The following is a 22308-nucleotide window of genomic DNA, read 5'->3' as shown; positions in this document are numbered from 1 at the left end:
TTTATTACATGTACATGTATCCCTCATCAGAGCGGTTCAGTGCGATAATTTCCATAAGTTAAGTGCAAGCGGGATAGTTATACAATTCAAGTAATTCAAAACGATTGAAACATTCTTACTTTGATATGGTTGCAGTTCGACTATATTAAATGAGCAGCTGTGAAATATACTGCCTACTGTATAAAACAACTTTTTCTGTCATTTCATTATTATTCTAGTATTATGTCATTTAATCTTCCAGTTCGTGTATAAGAAATTAAATAATGCAGACAATTTATTTACATGCGAACGCAGTGTACCGGCAATTGTTAATAGAGTTTCACTTTCATTTTCGCGCGGTATCAGAAAGTCCCCGGGAAACACGTTTTTTGCATGCGTATGACGCAATAAAACAATTTTGTGTACATGAGTCGTATTGCATTCAATCTAAATTTAAAGTCGCTCGTCCAATGAAAGCTCTGCCCCATAATGCACTGTACTCTTAACACTTCTGAAAATGGTATATATGCGAACGGTTGTGTTTACGAATTTCTTAAACATATATCGTTATTAATGTTCAAGATTATTATTTTTCAAGTGATGTTGTAATTTCATTGGATTATCGGATAAATGTGCACATAAGAAAACCGGTATGTATACTGTTAACGATACGATTCGGTTTATATGCATGTATTTGCGTCAACACAGAATGGCAATATACATGACCTTTATTATAGGCTATTCTATACCTGTTGTTTTTTTATAGCGCCCTGCAGTAAATGAGCTCAAAACCTATAACGCGGATCCGTTATAACGCTGTTTCGCGGCTTGGACCCCATTGACCGCGCTATATTGGAGTTACAGTGTATAAATATTTTATCAGCTATGGTCTAAGAGTGTCTTTTGTCTCCTTTTGCATATTGTATCCATTAATTGATTACTGGGTAATATGGTATATGTTGGTTTATACGCCACACCTGTGTATAGAAATGTTCTTTTTACTCTGTGGCCAACAATTTGAGTAACTGTGTACGGTTGTGGCATTGTCATTTTTTCTGTGACTGTTGAAACATATTATTTTTTTCTTTTATACATTCAAAGCAATGAACTAATATAAGCACTCCTGTGTTTGTTTCCTCGGAAAAAAACAATACTTGTTTTGGGGGAAGTTATTAGAATGACTCCTCAGTGGAATCCAAATCCTCCCAGTTACCAATACCCTATAAATTGCACCATTGTTATCTCAATGTTATAAATTATGTCATTCATGTAACATTCATCAGAGCTCAGATGTATTCATCGCCCAATATATACCTGAAACAGAAAGTGAAACGTTTATAAAAGTACAGGTAAGAAATGAAACAGCAACTGCAAGATGTTGAGAAACCCAACTGTTTTCTATTCAATTTTGTCGAAAGTGTTGCATACCAAACCCATAATGGCTTTGTGTGTTTATGTGTATCTTAGATACATTAATTATCCACACAGCTCCATGTACAGTTCATTTGAACAAGACAAACAGATTTATTTTGCATACAATAAAATTACGTACATTATTCTGTTTCATTGTGTGTTATATGCAATCAACGTGTTTATGTGGTTTTCTAACCTAAATATGAAAGATGTGATTAAAGGTTGGATTGCACAATACTTATCAGTATAAGTTTAAGTAGATTGTATTTATCCTGTTTTGAAAAGAAAACAACAGTGCAACAAAATTACAAATGTCAGCCACATTGACAAGTCTGTTCATGAATCAATCCCTTACATATTCATGGACACAATCCATATGAAACTATACACATGTCATTTGCAGTTACTGAAGCTGATGGTTGAGTGTGGTATAAAAATGTTTTTATTTAAGAAATGTTTAGCCAATGCAACATTATTGCACCCAACTTTCCAGTTACATTCAAAACACTCAATACCACTATACAGATATAATCTTTTCCGTTAAAAAGCACTAATCTTGGTGTTCTCTATCCTCATATAGATTCATATTTAACCAACATTATGGATTTGAATTACAAACGTTTTATCTTGCTCATTTGTTAATGGATACAGCTTTCTCTACTTAGCAATCACAACATGTTGCAGCTTTTCTCTGCATAGCAATCAGGTGTGATTAAAGCTTTTTTCCACATAGTAAAGATGTGAAGTTACAGCTTTTGGCTTTAAGAGCAATCACATGAGGTAGCAGATTTTCTCTACATAGCAATCATGTAAGGTTCCATTTTTCTCTGTACACCAATCTTATGAGGTTGCAGCTTCCTTGTACAGGAATCTTGTGAGGTTGCAGCTCTTCCTGTACAGCAATCCAGTGAGGTTGAAGCTTTCCCTGTATAGCAATCTTGTGGGGTTGCAGCTTTTCCTGTACAGCAATCTTGTGAGGTTGCAGCTTTTCCTGTATAGCAATCTTGTTAGGTTGCAGCTTTTCTTGTACAGCAATCTTGTGAGGTTGCAGCTTTTCCTGTACAGCAATCTTGTGAGGTTGCAGCTTTTACTGTACAGCCATCTTGTGAGGTTGCAGCTTTTCCTGTACAGCAATCTTGTGAGGTTGAAGCTTTCCTTGTACAGCAATCTTGTGAGGTTGCAGCTTTTCCTGTACAGCAATCTTGTGAGGTTGCAGCTTTTCCTGTACAGCAATCTTGTGAGGTTGCAGCTTTTCCTGTACAGCAATCTTGTGAGGTTGAAGCTTTCTGTGTACAGCAATCTTGTGAGATTGCAGCTTTTCCTTTATATAGCCATCTTGTGAGGTTGTAGCTTTCCCTGTACAGCAATCTTGTGAGGTTGAAGCTTTCCATGTACAGCAATCTTGTGAGGTTGAAGCTTTCCCTGTACAGCAATCTTGTGAGGCTGCAGCTTTCCCTGTACAGCAATCTTGCGAGGTTGCAACTTTTCCTGTACAGCAATCTTGTGAGGTTGCAGCTTTTCCTGTACAGCAATCTTGTGAGGTTGCAGCTTTTCCTGTACAGCAATCTTGTGAGGTTGCAGCTTTCCCTGTACAGCAATCCTACAAGGTTGCAACTTTCCGTGTACAGCAATCTTGTGAGGTTGAAGCTTTCCTTGTACAGCAATATTGTGAGGTTGCAGCTTTTCCTGTACAGCAATCTTGTGAGGTTGCAGCTTTTCCTGTACAGCAATCTTGTGAGGTTGCAGCTTTTCCTGTACAGCAATCTTGTGAGGTTGCAGCTTTTCCTGTACAGTAATCTTGTGAGGTTGAAGCTTTCCGTGTACAGCAATCTTGTGAGGTTGCAGCTTTTCCTTTCTATAGCTATCTTGTGTGGTTGCAGCTTTCCCTGTACAGAAATCTTGTGAGGTTGCAGCTTTCCCTGTACAGCAATCTTGTTAGGTTGCAGCTTTATATAGCTATCTTGTGAGGTTGCAGTTTTTCCTTTATTTAGCTATCTTGTGAGCTTGCAGCTTTTGTTTGACTGGTTTAACAAGTTGTTCTATTGGTATCAATAGCTTTTTCATTGACTATGATGGGCAGGGAGAATGACTTTGCATACTTGACCTGTGGTGTAGTTAATGTTACATTGACAATGTCTTTACAACCTTGATAACTGCTTTGTGTTAGCTTTTATTGCACATAACATTGGCTACAACTTGATGGGAAGTTTGTGCCAATAGTTTGGTTTCCTTACAGACATTAAAACCCTTGCAAATGACTTAGATTGATGTGATGCATTCTGCAGTGTGGGTTGTCATACACCAATTATAATGAAACAGGGCTGTACCTCCCTTTGTAATTGACCAGAATATGATGTAATATAGTACCAACTCTGACTGAATGGTATTTGACATTGTTCAGTGTGATCATCCTGATTACTGACAAGACACTTAACTGGTCATTGGTATTCACAAGTGTGGCAAGGGTAAACAATATTGACTCATCCATTAGAACAAACAAAGCTGGCCTGTTCTATCATGTCTCATGGTAAACAGTGTTTGAATTAAGGCATGTTAATTATTGTCAAGTTGTGATTTACCATTCTCATCTGACCATTGACCTTTGTAAAGAAGTTCTTTCCTATTGTGACATTGAATAAATGTCCTTCTCTGAAATGCGAAGAATGTTGTGCTATTGTTTAATGTCAAAGTCATGAAAAAAAAACATTTTCTCCTTGCAAATCACTTCAGTATCATAATTTACTTTTACTGTGTGTTTCTTTTTCACATTCAGGGTTTCTCCCACTTAAAGCGGGTATATACGATTTTGTCAAATATTTATGAATTTATATAAAATGTGTAAAAAACGTATTATATATATATATTTCAATATATATTAAAATAAAAGTTAAGAAAAACATGTGTCGAAAAATGCGAAATAAGCCAGATATTTAATTCTGAAATTGAAAACGGCTGTACAGCCGAATTAGCCAGCATGTATATCATACATGTACGATGTGAATCTAAACTTAGTTTAACGGTTTATTTGAATTCCTGCAACGATATCTATTCATACGACACACGAACACTAACTCCAATCCTAATACAAAGACGAATGCTTCGGTTATTGTAGGAAAATATGTACGTCACAATAGGCTCGGGCCGCTAATTTGTCTTTGCTGCATTTTATGAAATTCGGCTTTAATGTATAATTTTTCTTGCCTATTTTGTGTAATTGTAACATATTCTATCAATATATTACAATTAAACACATATAAAAAATCGTATATACCCGCTTTAAGTGTGAAGGGATTTTGGGCCATATTGGCGCGTGGTTGTGAGGGGTGTCCCTCCTTGTTGTATTCTTTTACATTTTAGGTTCAGTTTTACTATAATTTAATCATGATTGTTTTTGAACACTATTTGATTTATGTTGGTCCAAAACAAAAAATAAATATGAGCATGTTATTGTCTTCATTTATTGGTTCAGGCATCAATGCCTCCATTCTTAAAAAATCCAGTAGCAACTGATACACATCTTTAAACAACCTTTTGTGAGTTAAAACAAATTGCAGTCTTGAACAGGACCATGTTTTATGGAAATTTTTCAAGTTGTGTGATTACACTGTGACAGCCTTTTAAGTTTAAACATTTTGCAGATTTTAAGAATTGTAAGAAGCAAATTGTGCTAAAAAATAATGTATAACACAAAAAAAAGTATGAACATGAAACTTAAATCAGTTTAACCTCATATAAGTATCAAAATTATTTATTAATTCATTTTAAAATAAACTAGATAAATGCAGCATTTAACTGAAGCTTATTGCCTATTTAAATGTATTAAGATGCAGTCTGCACATTCTAATCAGGGACGACACTTTCTGCTTTTATGGGATGTTTTGTTTTAAGGAAGTACTTCTTAATGAAAATCAAGTCTGGGTGGAACATGTCGTCCCTGATAAGCCTTACTGGACAATGGTTTATGAACATGCATTAAGTCCTGTCTGGGTGGAACATGTCGTCCCTGATAAGCCTTACTGGACAATACTTTAGGCACATGCATTAAGCCTTACTGAACAATACTTTAGGCACATGCATTAAGCCTTACTGGACAATACTTTAGGCACATGCATTAAGCCTTACTGGACAATACTTTAGGCACATGCATTAAGCCTTACTGGACAATACTTTAGGCACATGCATTAAGCCTTACTGGACAATACTTTATGCACATGCATTAAGCCTTACTGAACAATACTTTAGGCACATGCATTAAGCCTTACTGAACAATACTTTAGGCACATGCATTAAGCCTTACTGGACAATACTTTAGGCACATGCATTAAGCCTTACTGGACAATACTTTAGGCACATGCATTAAGCCTTACTGGACAATACTTTATGCACATGCATTAAGCCTTACTGAACAATACTTTAGGCACATGCATTAAGCCTTACTGAACAATACTTTAGGCACATGCATTAAGCCTTACTGGACAATACTTTAGGCACATGCATTAAGCCTTACTGGACAATACTTTAGGCACATGCATTAAGCCTTACTGGACAATACTTTAGGCACATGCATTTAGCCTTACTGGACAATACTTTAGGCACATGCATCTGTTTTCCCAGAGTGTGGCTCATATTAACCCTTTGCATGCTGGGAAATTTGTCCTCTGCTAAAATGTCATCTGCTGAATTTCTAAAACTAGCATTTTCTTTGATTTTTTTCAAAGAATACTATCAGAATAGCAAACAGTTTGGATCCTGATGAGACGCCACATTCTGTGGCGTCTCATCTGGATCCAAACTGTTTGCAAAGGCCTTCAAAATTCGGTTCCCACACTTCAAGGGTTAAAGTTAGAGGACTTAAAGGGGCCTTTCACCAGATTTTGGCATGTTTTGAAGTTTGTCATTAAATGCTTAATATTGATAAATGTAAACATTGGATCTAAAAAGCTCCAGTAAAAAAAAAGAATAAAATAAAAAAAATTAACCTTCAGCAGGGCTCGAACCACTGACCCCTGGAGTCAAAACTCTACCAATTAGACTACTTGAACATTCTGCCAAGTATGTATATCAGACATATTTTATACTTTATGTAAGCAATCTTTGTAGTTTCACAATATATAATGACAACAACAGAACTCGCCAAATTATTTAATCATTACGCGTTGCAACGCTTTATAATTTTCAGGTTTTTAAATCGTTGAAAGATGCATATAATGGGTATACTAGAGCATGGTAAATGTTCAGTATTAATGTTTCTTTACAAATATCATAACTAAAACGAAAATTTGCGAATCTGAAACAGCTTTTTTCAATTTTGTCAATTTACCAAAATGTGAAAAGGTCCCTTTAATTCTAAGCATCAGCAGGCATTACCTTTTCAGTGCTCCAGCTAGGTATTGAAAAGGGCAGGGTGGGGGTATTTTGTCAAAAGGGCACTTCCGATGCTCAGTATTTTTGTCAAAAGGGCACTTTCGATGCTCAGTATTTTTGTCAAAAGGGCACTTTCGATGCTCAGTATTTTTGTCAAAAGGGCACTTTCGATGCTCAGTATTTTTGTCAAAAGGGCACTTTCGATGCTCAGTATTTTTGTCAAAAGGGCACTTTCGATGCTCAGTATTTTTGTCAAAAGGGCACTTTCGATGCTCAGTATTTTTGTCAAAAGGGCACTTTCGATGCTCAGTATTTTTGTCAAAAGGGCACTTTTGAGCGCGCTGGCGTATTTGGAATGCTCATTTTTGCATATTTATTTGTATGTTATTAATAATGGTTAGAATATATTATTCTCAATATTATTAAACCATGCAAATAAAATGTCTACAATGAGGAATAAATTATAAATAAAAATAAAAATATAAATAAATAAAAGGGCAGGGTGGGGCCTCAGAAGGGCAGGGCGGGGTCTCGGAAGGGCAGGGCGGGGCGCCCTTCCATTTAGGCCTCGCTGGAGCACTGCGGTTTTTATGGGTGGTTTTAGGGACCAGCTAGCTTGTTGTAAGAGAGCTGGACTACATATAGGAGGATAGCTGGATACCCTATAGGAACTTTTGTGAAAAAATCTGTGGACCTTGCAATTTTCTTAGTAGATGACTGTCTGCCATGATATGATTTGATTACTGTTGGAAATTAAAAAAAATCAAAATGAACAAGCGTTTGTTCATTTTGTTAATTGTCTGTTACATTAAACATATCATTGGTTGTTAAAATGTAGTCGTTACATATTAAGTTCGTTATAAAAGCTTAATTAAAACAGGACCCTAGATTTCTATAGAAAATATCTTAAGTATTAACACACAGTTTCAGGAATTGTTTATGATATAAAAGTGGTAATATCAGTGAATAGATATTGAAGTCTAATGTAAAATAAGATTGAGAGAACAATATGTGTTAAACAGTTATTGTTTGTATTTATAATTTGTATTGAATGGATTATTATTTAATACCTCTTTACACAGGTAAGTAACTCGGTGGCTTCACAGCACTTGGATATGGTTTCCCAACCTATTTTAAGGTTACTGCTATTGAAGGCCAATGATTGATAACATTGTCCACAAACAATAATGGTCTTCTAGTGTGACAAAGTTAGCCATGAGTAAGCCCAATTTAATATGCATCTCACAAAAGCTATCTTGGCTATCAACATATTTGGGTGTTTGTCATGTATTGATAAGAATTTAAGTTACAAAGATACTACCATTGTGCAAGATGGCTAATGCCATGTCCATTGATAAAGATGATAATGTGTAGTTGAAATAGCTTTTAAGATGTTTATTTTCCAAACATAAGTAGGATAGGTTTCAAACTTTTTTAAAGAAAATTGTCTGCTCATCGTCATATTTAAGTATAAATTATACAATTTTGGCACTACAATTCAAACATGTAAGTACTAAAAAACCATAACGTTGAATTTAGCTCACCTGAGCAAAACATGATCATGGTGAGTTTGAGTGATCACCTTTCATGTGTTGTTGGTTTATATGCTCCCCCAAAAACATTTGGGGGGAGCATATAGTCGCCGCTTCGTCTGTCCGTCCATGTGTCCGTCCGTGTGTCCGTCAGTGCACAATTTTTGTCCGGGCTATTTCTCAGCAGTTAATGACCGGAATTCAATGAAACTTTATGGGAAGCTTCACTACCAAGAGGAGATGTGCATATTATCAGCCGGTTCTGGTCGGATGATTTTTCACAGAGTTATGGCCCTTTGAAATTTTCTATAAAAAGTTCTTGTCCCCCCAACTACTGTGCCCTCAAGACGTTTCCTTTTATCTGAATATATAGTGCAATATTGTGACAAAAAAAAACTTTGGGGAGCATCACCCGTCTCCGACGGTTTCTTGTTTCTGTCATTTGTTGTCAACATCTACCTTGTGAACACTATGTCACGTACTGCATGAGATAGATTACTAAGGATAGTATTAATTTATGTTTGTTTTTCATCAAGTTCAATACCATGTCTACCTAAATGGATATACAAATAGACATCATATGTTAACATCAAACTAGACTAGGAGAATACCCCAATGTATTGCCCATTGATTGTTTCTCTTATTAGCCATGTCTTGGGTTAGCACATGCAGCCCATTAATTGTTGTATGTAAATGTAAATGACTGGCTAACGTCGTTACCTCAAGACACATAATGTTGCACACGTTCCCGTCAGAAATTGCACACGTCACCATTGAGTGTTTCAATGTATATTGATGTATTCACTTTAGTACAGAGAGTCAGCACACATTAGACAACTGAGCAGATAGGTCACTATTTCTTGTTATACCCCCACAAACGAAGTTTAGGGGGTATATAGGAGTGAACTTGTCTGTCTGTCTGTCTGTTGGTCGGTCCGTATTAAGTGTCCGCTCTCTAATTCAAGTAGTTTTCATCCGATCTTCACCAAACTTGGTCAGAAATTGTAGCTAGACAATATCTAGGTCAAGTTCGAATATCGGTTGTGCCTGGTCAAACACAAGGTCACAGGGTCACTTAGTGCATTTCAAGCATTTAGCATGGTGTCCGCTCTCTAATTCAAGTATTTTTCTTCTGATCTTCACCACACTTGGTCAGAAGTTGTATCTAGATGATGTGTAGGTTCGAACATGGGCCATACCGGGTCAAAAACTAGGTCATGGGGTCACTTACATGTAGTGCGTTTTAAACATTGAGCATGTTGTCCGCTTTTTTTGTGAAGACAACATGCAAAATATTCTGTGTCAATGCGGCATGTGGGGGTATTCGTAACCTATGTGACAAAGCTCTAGTTGTCACAGGGCCATTAGGTCGTCGCATTAATCTTGTTGTTTAGAATATATTACGGACAAAAGTTTAATCAGCAAAAAAATCTCAATGAAAACTGTATTGGACTTGTGTACGTTATTGTGTTCCACGGACTATGCGACAACTATAGAGGCCACATTTATTGCAAAATCTTCATGACACTTGGTCAGATAATTTGTCTAAAAATCTCGGCTGATTTAGAAATTGGTTCACTCAGCTAAATTTTGAAATAAAATATGCCCATCTATAAGGTTGTTACAGATATTGAAAAGATTATAGTCTTGTACTTTTGTAGTGTTTCTATCTCTATTTAAATTAATGTGCTCTGACAACTTCAGAAGCTCTTATCTGAAGATATTCCAAAAACCTCTCTTCATGTATTACAATTATCCAATCTACATGTATTATAAATTAAGCGTACTCTGAGAAAACTGGGCTTAATTCATGTGCATAAAGTATTGTCTCAGATCGTGCAGTCTGCACAGGCTAACCAGGGATGACACTTTCCAATTGTATGGAATTTTTCACGTAAAGGAAGTCTCCTCTTAACGAAAATAAAGTCGAGGCGGAAAGTGTTGTCACTGATTAGCCAGCGCAGACAGCACTTGCATTAAGTCCAGTTTTTCCACAGCGCTTCTCATTCGATTTTATTTGTGTTTTGTTATACTTGTTTATAATTGGTTAGCAAATTAGTTCATTTATACAATTTATTTTTATTCTTTCAGTGACTACGACTCATTGTCCAAAGAAAATGTTTTTGAAAACAACAATTTGGTAAGAAGAACTATTGTATGCATCATTTTTTATTTGTCACATATAAGCATTTTTGTACATTTGTTCAATTAACTAAAAGTGTGTCCAGAGATAAGGTTTTGTTTAGATTCTATTTCTTGCTTGTGTTTACCATTACCACTTAAGTTTAAGAGTGTTTATTTAATGGTTTTAATATAGAATAACATTATAAATGAAACATTTTTAAAGAAATAGAAATGTAAACAATTCCAATGATTATTATCAGTTTCATATTACAACCTTATCATTAAATTTTGCATTCAGTCAAAATCTGATAGATACCAAAAAAGTAATGTTAAACAAAATAATTCTGCCTTGTTATCCCCTGTCACAGAATTGGTTTTGTCCATCCATCCGTCAGTCTGTCGTTCTGTCAGTCCGTTCTTCTGTCACAAATTATTTCATGGCTATATCTCAGAAACTATATAAGATATCAACATGAAACTTCATGGGTGTGTAGATATTAATGAGGAGAAGTGCCATGCATATGAGCCATAACCCTACACTTTCTTAAATAAGAGTTATAGCCTTTTGTTTTTTATGATGTAACTTTTCAGGGCTATATATTAGATAAAATACAATACTTCAACATGTTACTTCATGGGTGTATTGATATCAATAATAAAAGGTGCCATGCAGAAGAACCATAACCCTATTCTTTCTAAAATTAGAGTTATTACCCTTTGTTATCCCCCGCCATAGGCGGAGGGATATTGTTTTGGCGTTGTCTGTCCATCTGTCCGTCCGTCTTTCCGTTGTCCGTCTTTCCGTCCATCCGTCCGGAGCCATATCTTGGAAGTGCTTTGCCAGATTTCATTTAAACTTGGTATGAGTATATATATGGATAAGATGATGATGCACGCCAAATGGCATTGTACAGCATCTGTTAATAACGGAGTTATGGCCCTTTGTATCTTGAAAAAATGCTTTTTTGAGTGTCAAATATAACACTTTGTGTCCAGAAGCATATTGGCGGGGGATATCAATTCAACGAATTTGCTTGTTGTTTTTGTGTTGTGTTACTTTTTAGGGCTATTTCTCAGATACACTACAAGATTTCAATATGAAACTACATGGGTGTATAGATATCAATGAGGAGAATTGCAATGCATATAAACTATTACCCTACACTTAAATAATTATTAAGGATTATACCATATATCAAGGGATTCGCACCCATGCATAAACAAAGTTTATTTGGCGGGGGATATCAATTTACGGACTTTGCTTGTTTTTTATCAATAACTCATTTATTTTCATCCTTATATCCGGGTATTGATAATTTACATTACCAGTATATAGTGCAACCTGTGCACAAGGATCAGTCAAGGAAAATGACCAAAGTGACCTTGGTGGATAGGTGACAGTTGTTCTCAGGTGATAAGGTTTCTGGACTTTCCGATAACTTGTGGTGTTCTCACCTGGAACAGGAGTTTACTTAAAAAAATGCATTAATGCCAGAAGTTTTTCACACAAAATTGCAATTCGATGTCCGTGTTGCCACCATGTACGATCACTTATCCTTTAATTGCCTGCTTATAACAAAACTTTCTAGCTAATTATTATTGTTTACCCCTTATCACTGATAAAGATTTTTAATTTTGTCCTGGGCAAATGTTATGGCGTTATGAGTGTCATCAGAGATAAGAGACATCAATGTAGATTGATTTGAGTGTTAACTTTTTGCACCTCAAAACAACTGACTGGTGACCGTTATACACAGGTGAACATAGCTTTGAAAGTGAAATATACTGGCAGTTGGCTGTTATAGACAGGTGACTGTTAATCTCAGGTGTAATATAGAAGGAATTTTGTTGGGGGGGGGGAGGAATCCAGACAGACCACTGTTTGCAGGAGACCCTTGTTATCAGGTGACCAATAAGTCAGATTGGACTGTATGTGATTTATATTATTTTTTCATTCTTTAAATGAAATCGAGTATGATGCTAGCTTGCCATTTTTTCAACATTCATGAAAATACAGTAAAACATGATCCAAGAATGAGGGCTTGTTAAATATAACTGATCATTCATATGTGATATTGTCACATTGACAGGCTTTTGAGGTTGCGGAGAAGAAGTTGGGAATTCCCGCTTTCCTTGAGGCAGCAGACATGGTGGCAATCCGTGTACCTGACAAACTAAGTGTGGTGACCTACGTGTCACAGTACTACAACTACTTTCATGATAAACCACAAGGTAACAAAGTAAATAATATCCCCGTTTAATAACAAATTGCTAATTTCAAAGCCTTGATTGATGACATCACTTTTTCACTTTTCAGTTTTAACTGGTATATTTAGCAAGAATGTGTTTTTTTAACAATCTATTTTATTGTTTGTTTGGAAATATAAATGTCTTAGGAATGAGATTTACTTTGAATTAAGACAATGGTGGTACACCTATTAATAGCTGTGGATAGTGGATTTGACCATGATTTTTATGCCCCTGGTTCGAATGATCGGGGGTATATTGTTTTTGGCTTGTCTGTCTGTCATTGTATGTGTCAGTCATTGTATGTGTCACAAAACTTTAACCTTGGTCATAACTTTTGCAATATTGATGAAAACAACTTGATATTTGGCATGCATGTGTTTCTCATGGAGCTGCACATTTTTGAGTGGTGAAAGGTCAAGGTCATCCTTCAAGGTCAAAGGTAAAAAAAATAAAAAATAAAAATAAAAAATCAAAGCGGCGCATTAGATGGCATTGTTTTTCTCACAAACATATCTCTTGTTATACCCCCACAAACGAAGTTTAGGGGGGTATATAGGAGTGAACTTGTCTGTCGGTCGGTCGGTCTGTCTGTCTGTTGGTCTGTCTGTCGGTCCGTATTAAGTGTCCGCTCTCTAAATCAAGTAGTTTTCATCCGATCTTCAATAAACTTGGTCAAAAGTTGTATCTAGATGATGTCTAGGCCAAGTTCGAACATGGGCCTTGCCGGGTCAAAAACTAGGTCACGGGGTCACTTAGTGTGTTTTAAACATTCAGCATGTTGTCCGCTCTCTAATTCAAGTAGTTTTCATCTGATCTTCACCAAACTTGGTCAGAAGTTGTATCTAGATGATCTTAAGGCCAAGATCGAACATGGGCCTTGCTGGGTCAAAAACTAGGTCATGGGGTCACTTAGTGCGTTATTTAACATTCAACATGGTGTCCTCTCTTATTCGAGTAGTTTTCATCCGATCTTCACCAAACTTGGTTAGAAGTTTTATCTAGATGATCTGAAGGCCAAATTCGAACATGGGCTATGCCAGATCAAAAACTAGGTCACAGGGTCACTTAGTACGTTTTACACATTGAGCATGGTGTCCGCTCTCTATTTCAAGTAGTTTAAATCCGATCTTCACCACACTTTGTCAGAAGTTGTAACTAGATGATGTGTAGGTCAAGTTCGACTTGGGCCATGCCGTGTCAAAAACTAGGTCACGGGGTCACTTTGTGTGTTTTAAACCTCACCATGTTGTCCGCTCTCTAATTCAAGTAGTTTTTATCCAATCTTCACCAAAATTGGTCAGAAGTTGTATCTTGATAATGTCTAGGGCAAGTTTGAATATGGGTCATGCTGGGTAAAAAAACAAGGTCACGGGGTTACTTAGTGCGTTTTAAACATCACAATGTTGTCCGGTCTCTAATTCAAGTAGTTTTCATACAATCTTCACCAAACTTGGTCAGAAGTTGTATCTAGATGATGTCTAGGTCAAGTTTGAATATTGGTCATGCCGGGTTAAAAACTAGGTCACGGGGTATCTTAGTGCGTTTTAAACATTGAGCATGGTGTCCGCTCTCTAATTCAAGTAGTTTTCATCCAATCTTCACCAAACTTGGTCAGAAGTTGTATCTAGATGATGTCTAGGTCAAGTTTGAATATGGGTCATGCCGGGTCAAAAACTAGGTCGCGGGGTATCTGAGTGCGTTTTAAACCTCACCATGTTGTCCGCTCTCTAATTCAAGTAGTTTTCATCCAATCCTCACCAAACTTGGTCACAAGTTTTATCTAAATGATCTCTAGGACAAGTTTGAACATGGGCCATTCCGGGCCTAAAACTAAGTCACGGGGTCACTTAGTGCATTTTTTAACATTCAGCATGGTGTCCGCTCTCTAATTCAAGTAGTTTACATCGGATCTTCAACAAACTTGGTCAGAAGTTTTATGGAGATGATCTTAAGGCCAAGTTAGAACATGGGCCTTTCTGGGTCAAAAACTAGGTCAAGGGGTCACTTATTGCGTTTTAAAAATTGAGCATGGTGTCCGCTGTTTTTTGTAAAGACGACATGCAAAATATTATGTGTCAATGTGGCATGTGGGGGTATTCGTCACGTCTGTGACAAAGCTCTAGTTTACAATTTAAGTCATTTCTATTTTGATACTTCTATGCCATTTTAACACAGATATGTATACTATCTGGAACTTTATTTGCTACCATGACCGACCTAAAAGTAACAAAGTCTCATAATATGACAATACTTCCATGATTAATCTAAATGTTATATAGAACATCTTACAGCACTACAACTACTTCCACAATGAGCCTAAAGGTAGCAGAGTACATTATCACACAATACTACAACCACTTTCATGATTAACATTAAAGTAACAGAGTACATAATCACACAATACTACATCTACTTTCATGATTTAACTTAAAGTAACAGAGTTCATAATCAAACAATACTACACAACTACTTCCACAATGAACATAAAGGTAACAGAGTACATAATCACACAATACTATGACTACTTTCACGATTAACCTTAAAGTAACAGAGTACATTATCACACAATACTACATCTACTTTCATGATTAACCTTAAAGTAACAGAGTACATAATCACATAATACAACAACTACTTTCATGATTAACATTTAAGTAACAGAGTACATAATCACATAATACTACAACTATTTCTGTTATAAACTTAAAAGTAAAATAGTGCATTGCCTCACAGCACTCCAACCAAAAATAGGTTTTAATGCCATTTCAGATGGTGGTCCTGAAGTGATGAAGTTTGTGGGTGGTGTAAAGAGGAAGGAAGCAGCTGCAGCTGAAGACAAATCTCTCACACCACAGGTAGCTAGGGGGTCAACTAAGGGCATTTGCTACTAAAGCAATATACAATAAGCATATTCTTTTACAAACCAAGAGCAAATAATTTTATGAAAATTCAAACATGTTACGTTAAGATTGCTTCTGGTAAATGAATTATTTGCTGATGTGCATGCTAGAATACAGAATTTAATGAACATATGCTGTGTCTGAAAAAGATGCATTTTGAATACTTAAGTTTCAAAGGAATTTTGTCAGTCAGTATCGTTAATTTTAGCCTGTTATACATTCTTATAATGTTTTGGCAACATTTTGCTTGAAATGACACAAAATATATTATTCACTGTTCAGTGTACATGTATTAACATCCAATGTGACTGACAACATAATGTGACAAAACCAAACCCTCCCTAGAATTAACAAAGCAAAGACTCCAATTAATGAAGCACTTATAACACTTTGAATATTCTAGAGAACACATTTTACAAACTTAATGAAAGCTTTATAGTTTCGTGGCTTTGTTTAAATTTAAGGAAGAAAATGGCAAGACAGCCACTATCGGTGACAAGTGCAGCATCTGTAGTGGGAAGGTCTACCTTCTTGAGAGACAGATTGAGGCGGGAAAACTCTACCACAGGGCCTGCTTCAGGTAGGAAGAGCTCAGTCTGGTTAACCTGTTCACACTCAGAAAGCCAAGTGAAAGTGGCTTTTGCAACCAGCATAAAGCCAGAACAGCCTGCGAGTAACTCACAGTCTGGTCAGGTTTTATACTGTTTGCTCCTCGTCAGTAGATTAGTTTAGGATATGAAGGTTTTAAAACTTGAATCTATTAAGAAAGGTTTTAAATTGAATTTGATTTTCTAAGAGACTACAAACATGTCAAAGTGCGCATCTGAGTGGTAAAGGGTAAATCAAGGTTTCTGACATTCTGAAAGAATGTGTTAATTATGTGAGTGTTTGCTGCTCTTAGTTCACAATCCTCACATGTATCACATATTTAGGAGTTAAACTATTTTATATACAAGAGCCTGTGCATGATGTTCTCCATATCAAACAGAGCTGGGGACAGTGTTATGAACATCAGTTAATTCCAACAATATTTGTGAAGGAGAGTTTAAACTGACCACGACAAAAGTCTGGATCAGTTTGTCAGGTTATCTGCAATTAATAACTTTTGCTTTTTATTTGGTTCTGATATCTTAAAGATTCAACCATATTGTTATGTGAGCAGCATCAAACTACAGTGGAAACTATAGATAAATTATATTTTATCTTACACCCTGCAGTCTGCTCAGAGGCTAACCTTTCCTTCTGCTATAAAGTCATGCAAGGTTTCGTGGTCTCTTAAGCTAACAAGGAAGCCTCTGATCAGACTGTGCAATTGCACAGGCTGGTCTGAAGCAATTCAGGCAGCATAACACAAAGACCCATTTTGCATGATGATGCACACATCAGCCTCATGTGGTGCTTATTGATAGGGTGAGACTATGTAGTCCTCATATAGAAAATATTATTGTTTCTGAATACTAAGAGGAGATGGCAATGTGTGATACATGAAACAACTTGAATTTTTGTATCTAGAATGTGTATATTTTGGATCTTCCCATCAATTATTTCTACAAATGTTTTTACCTATTTTCAACTACTATTTTAGGAATAGTGAGCTCTCGCCTACCAGTAAAGTGTTTAAGCGTCATTCTGTTGATCAAGAAAAAGACTTACCTGAACAAAAGCATAGAAAGCTGGAGCTAGAATTTGATTCACCTGAGAAAAAGTCAAACTTTTGGCAGCAACACAATCAGACACAGGCAAAGCAGGATGATGCTTCAAAGATGGAATTTACAGTGAACAATGTTAATAAAGCCAGTAATAATGAAGAAAAACTTTCTGAAATAGCTTTGCCAATAAAAGATGTCCAAAAAAAGCAAGATGCGGCATCAGTTATAAGCAAAGTTCTGCCAGGCTTTGGAAGTGATGCTGCAACAAATGAAGCGAAGCTCCCTAAAAGAAACAAAGTGAATATTGCTGAGAAATTGAAGGAACTAGAAGAGCAGAATCTCAAAAATGCAACTGCTGCCAATGCAGCTGTTTTTAAAAACAGTGATAATAAGGCAGGTGTAAGTGATAAAAGCAGTGTATTGGGGAAAGACACTCAATCTAAGAGTGACATTGCATCACAACCGAAACCAAAGCCTAGGGTTCATGTGGCTACCACATCAGAAAAAATGGTCACTGATGAACCTGTATCCCCAAGTCAGCCAAAGCCTGTTCCTAGGTTTCAGAAATCCTCAGAAGTGGCATCACCTCAATCAACTCCTATGAAAGACGTTAACCGTTCAAAGTCTCCTGTTGAACATCGTGAAAAGAAAATAACACCACCCATGAGGCCCAAAACGCAATTCGTACCTTTGAAAGACACCAATGCAAGCACAGAATCTGGTTCATCATTGCCCCCACTTCCATCATCTACACCACCTAAACTTCCTGATTCTCAGACCCCCAAATTGTCTCATCATAAAAAGATCACAATTGTCTCTCAAAAAGCAAGCTCAAAACAGCTTTCTCCAATTGATGATGTGGCAACCAGTTCTGGTACAAATGCCAGTGGCTTTGCACTGCATAAGCCCCCGTCTAAACCACCCAGAGTTACTGCAGTACTTGATAATCAAAGTAATGTGAAGCCTATGGACATCAATGAAATACGTGAACCTGCCAAAGCCATGAATAAAGATCCTGCAATTGGTAAAAGTGTAGCACTGGATGTTACTAGACCTGAAGAAAAGGAAAAAGAAGTAAAGGGTGGGCTTTTGAAAAGTTTGGCTGACGTTAGAAATAAACAAGAAACAGTAGGAGATGTAAAAACAGGTGGTGTAAAGACACGTGTATTTACAAAAATAGGTGAAAAGTCTGATTCTAGTCATAACTTTAGTGCAGGCACTGAATCATCAGACAAAAAGTTAGATAGTGCTAAGACTCAGCCTCCAAGGCCTAAATCTGCTTTTGTACCTTCTGCCAGTTCACTTACAGCTGACACATCTGTATCAGCACCACCTGGGGTAACTCAAGTTACTACAACTACTAAAACAACTACAAAAACTAAAGTCTTTCATAATTATAAGAAGTCAGAACCATCAAATGGGATTGAAGCAAAGACTGAAACAAAAAAGTCAGATAGTGGTAGTGATGTGCCGGAGTGGAAACGAAAATTGGAGGAAAAGAACTTGCAAAAAGATCGACCAAAATCAGCTGATTTATTAATTGATAAACCTAAATCAGATGTTCAAGTCTTTCATAATTATAAGAAGTCAGAACCATCAAATGGGATTGAAGCAAAGACTGAAACAAACAAGTCAGATAGTGTTAGTGATGTGCCGGAGTGGAAACGAAAATTAGAAGAAAAGAACATGCAAAAAGATCGACCTAAATCAGCTGATTTATTAATTGATAAACCTAAATCAGATGTTCAAGTCTTAGATTGGCAGAAAGAGGCGGAAAAGCGAAAAGAAGCAAGGAAGGGGTCCTATGTGGATCCAGAAATAGGACCTGGTGTTGTTAATGTGAACAATAACAATAAACAAGAAAGAAGTGATAATGTGATTCAGAGTAACCAACAACTAAGAAAGCCTGCTCGACCAAAGACTGAAGATGTTTCTGATGAACATATTCCAAAAAGACCAGAAAAAGGTCCAACCATACCCGAAAGACCGAAAACACAAGCAGACATGATCAAAACTAGTCCAAAACTCTCTGATCAAAATAACCGTATAAGTGAACCTACAAAGTCACCAGAACGTAGGAAAATCCATGTCAGTGATACAAAATTCAATGGAACAGAGGTCAAAGATGAAGAAGTGCACAAGAAAAAGATTACAGTGGATACAAAATTCAAATTTGAAGTCATTGATTCAAAGAAAGGTCCTGAGAAACCTCCTGCTCCCAGTGTTTTAGCGGAAATGCCCAAATCAACCAAGCCCCACCCTGCCAGACCCCCACCCCCTGCTGCTAACACCTCGCCAAAAGTAAGTCCTCTTTATGGTTGTTCTTGTTATTTTAAAGATGCTTATCCATGAACTAGAGGATATGTTATGTTTCTGTGTGCTAATTTTGACCTCAATAAAGGAAACTGTTAAAGCCCCTATAACGCTCAAAATCAACGAAAATTTCATAAAGTATTTTGTAAAATAAAGTTGTTTTTTTTTAATTCAATATTAGACATACAATGTATACATGTATTAGATCATAAAACAAAGTGATACGATGTCGCAGCACTAATGTTTAAACATGTTATACAATATATGCTAATATATACTTTTTTGACCTTGTGGTTTCCTTTTGATTAAAAAAAGAAGGTTAGTATGTATTGTTTTCTTTGGTCGTTTGTGATTTTTATGTCCCCCACTATAGTAGTGGGGGACATATTGTTTTTGCCCTGTCTGTTGGTCTGTACGTTGGTCTGTTGCTCTGTATGTTGGTCTGTCTGTTTGCGCCAACTTTAACATTTTTCAATAACTTTTGCTATATTGAAGATAGCAACTCCATATTTGGCATGCATGTGTATCTCATGAAGCTGCACATTTTGAGTGGTGAAAGGTCATCCTTCAAGGTCAGAGGTAAAATATATGTGGCCAAAATAGCTCATTTTATGAATACTTTTGCAATATTGAAGATAGCAACTTTATTTTAGGCATGCATGTGTATCTCATGGAGCTGCACATTTTGAGTGGTGAAAGGTCAAGGTCAAGGTCATCCTTCAAGGTCAGAGGTCAAATATATGTGGCCCAAATCGCTTATTTTATAAATACTTTTGCAATATTGAAGATAGCAACTTGATATTTGGCATGCATGTGCATCTCATGGAGCTGCACATTTTGAGTGGTGAAAGGTCAAGGTCATCCTTCACAAGGTCAAGGTCATCCTTCAAGGTCAAACATCATATAGGGGGACATTGTGTTTCACAAACACATCTTGTTAAGAAAGAAAACAACAGGATAATTATGACTAAGGATGGGTTGCATAAAGGTATAAAGCATTCTGGACTTGTTTATGAAAGTTGAATGTGTTTCCATTTAAGATAAAAAATATGAAGTGTATCATTGTGTAGGGCTATTTCTTTTTCAATTTGAATTTTCAGTTTTAAGTAATTGATAAAACATTTCATTGTAGGTTTTTGTTTTCTGCATTTCATGCTGAATATAAAATATTTCATGAATATAATTATATAATTCACAGCGTTATTAATCTCTTGTACTTTAAAGGTATTCACCCCTAAGCTGATGTCTATTAGAGATAGTTTAACATTTAATTGTTGTTTCTCTAGAAAGATTGTTAATTGATTACATAGAGATTGAATATGTTACACTCCCAGAAAAGGTGTTCTATTGTTTCAATATGTTCACTACACATGTCGCATAGATTTGTGTTGGATAGGTTGCACTTAAAAATATATTTATTTGTAGCTATGATTCTCTGGATGTATTTATATTGAAAATTTCTCAGTGTGCTATCAGTAGTTGATTTATATGGCATTACAAATATTTGTTTCCAATTAAATTCTTTTTCTCCAAAAAGGTTTTGCCATTTAGTTTGAGCTTTGGAGATTTAGGCAGGGTTTTTAATTTGAAGTGTGTACAATATTTTGTTAGTAAAATAAAGTTAACACCTAAACAATCAGTGTTCCTTATAGCAATAGCCACAATTTCAACAATAGATGTGGTATGATTACATAGATTTTTGTTGATACAAAATGCTTGTTTTTATGTCCCATACCACTATAGTGGGGGACATATTGTTTTTGCCCTGTCTGTTGGTTTGTGTGTTTGTTTGCATCAGACTTAAACATTTGCCATAACTTTTGAAATATTCAAGATATCAACTTGATATTCGGCATTCATGTGTATCTCATGGAGCTGCACATTTTGAGTGGTGAAAGGTCAAGGTCATCCTTCAAGGTCAAAGGTAAAATATATAGCTTCAAAGCGGCGCAGAAGGGGACATAGTGTTTCTGACAAACGCATCTCTTGTTATTTATTTGTGACGCAATTAATTCCATTTTAATTTCCCGCAAATATATCTATTCATACGACACACGAATACTAAAAAGTACCATGTTAGTGTTCATGTGTCATATGAATGGATATCATTGCGGGAAATTAAAATGGAATTAAATATGCAAAACAATAATAAAAACGAGCATTTTGTATCTACAAACATCTACTGGTATTTTACCAGACCACATCTGGTGTTGAAATTTCAGCAATTGCCATAAGGAACACTGATTTTTAATTGCTTAACTTTATTTTACCAAAATACTTTACAAAATTTACGTTGATTTTGAGCGTTTGAGAGGCTTTAACAAGTTTTAAAGAAAATAAAAACTTTTTATTGAAATACAAAACCAGAGGTAGAAAGATATTGGCGTGAAATGTATATAAAATGTTTACAATTATTACATTCCATTGTAAATACTGTAACTTTATTGCAAAATGTCATTATTTTTATTGGTTGTTTATCAAAATGTTAAAAGTTTTTATAAATTGTAATTAATAATGATGAAGACCTGGGACATGTTAATTGTGATTGCTAGTGAACAAAAAGTGCAATGAAAAAAATGGAGTAATCTGGAACATTTTATGGAATAACAAGATACTATGAGTCGCGTTCTGAGAAAACTGGGTTTAATGCTTGTGCATAAAGTGTCGTCCCAGATTAGCCTGTGCAGTCTGCACAGGCTAATCAGGGACGGCACTTTCCGCCTAAACTTGATTTTTGGTAAGTAGGGACTTCCTTGAAACTAAAAATACCATAAAGGGGAATGT

The 22308-nt window shown here is 36.1% G+C and overlaps 1 protein-coding gene across 4 annotated transcripts in view; it reads left to right on the top strand.

Annotated features, from left to right (window-relative positions):
• LOC127868995 (MICAL-like protein 1) overlaps positions 1 to 22308 on the top strand; it is a 65456-nt gene that overhangs the window by 12066 nt on the left and 31082 nt on the right. For all 4 annotated transcript variants that reach the window (XM_052411237.1, XM_052411238.1, XM_052411239.1 and 1 more), the window contains 5 exons: positions 10380 to 10428; positions 12503 to 12644; positions 15432 to 15517; positions 16027 to 16142; positions 17148 to 19512. In XM_052411237.1, the coding sequence (XP_052267197.1) occupies positions 10380 to 10428; positions 12503 to 12644; positions 15432 to 15517; positions 16027 to 16142; positions 17148 to 19512 (2758 nt within the window). The remainder of the gene's footprint in view (positions 1 to 10379; positions 10429 to 12502; positions 12645 to 15431; positions 15518 to 16026; positions 16143 to 17147; positions 19513 to 22308) is intronic.

Source organism: Dreissena polymorpha, chromosome 2, assembly GCF_020536995.1.
Source record: "Dreissena polymorpha isolate Duluth1 chromosome 2, UMN_Dpol_1.0, whole genome shotgun sequence".
In the NCBI taxonomy this organism is placed as follows: Eukaryota; Metazoa; Mollusca; class Bivalvia; order Myida; family Dreissenidae; genus Dreissena; species Dreissena polymorpha.
This window is presented reverse-complemented; position numbering and strand designations above follow the sequence as displayed.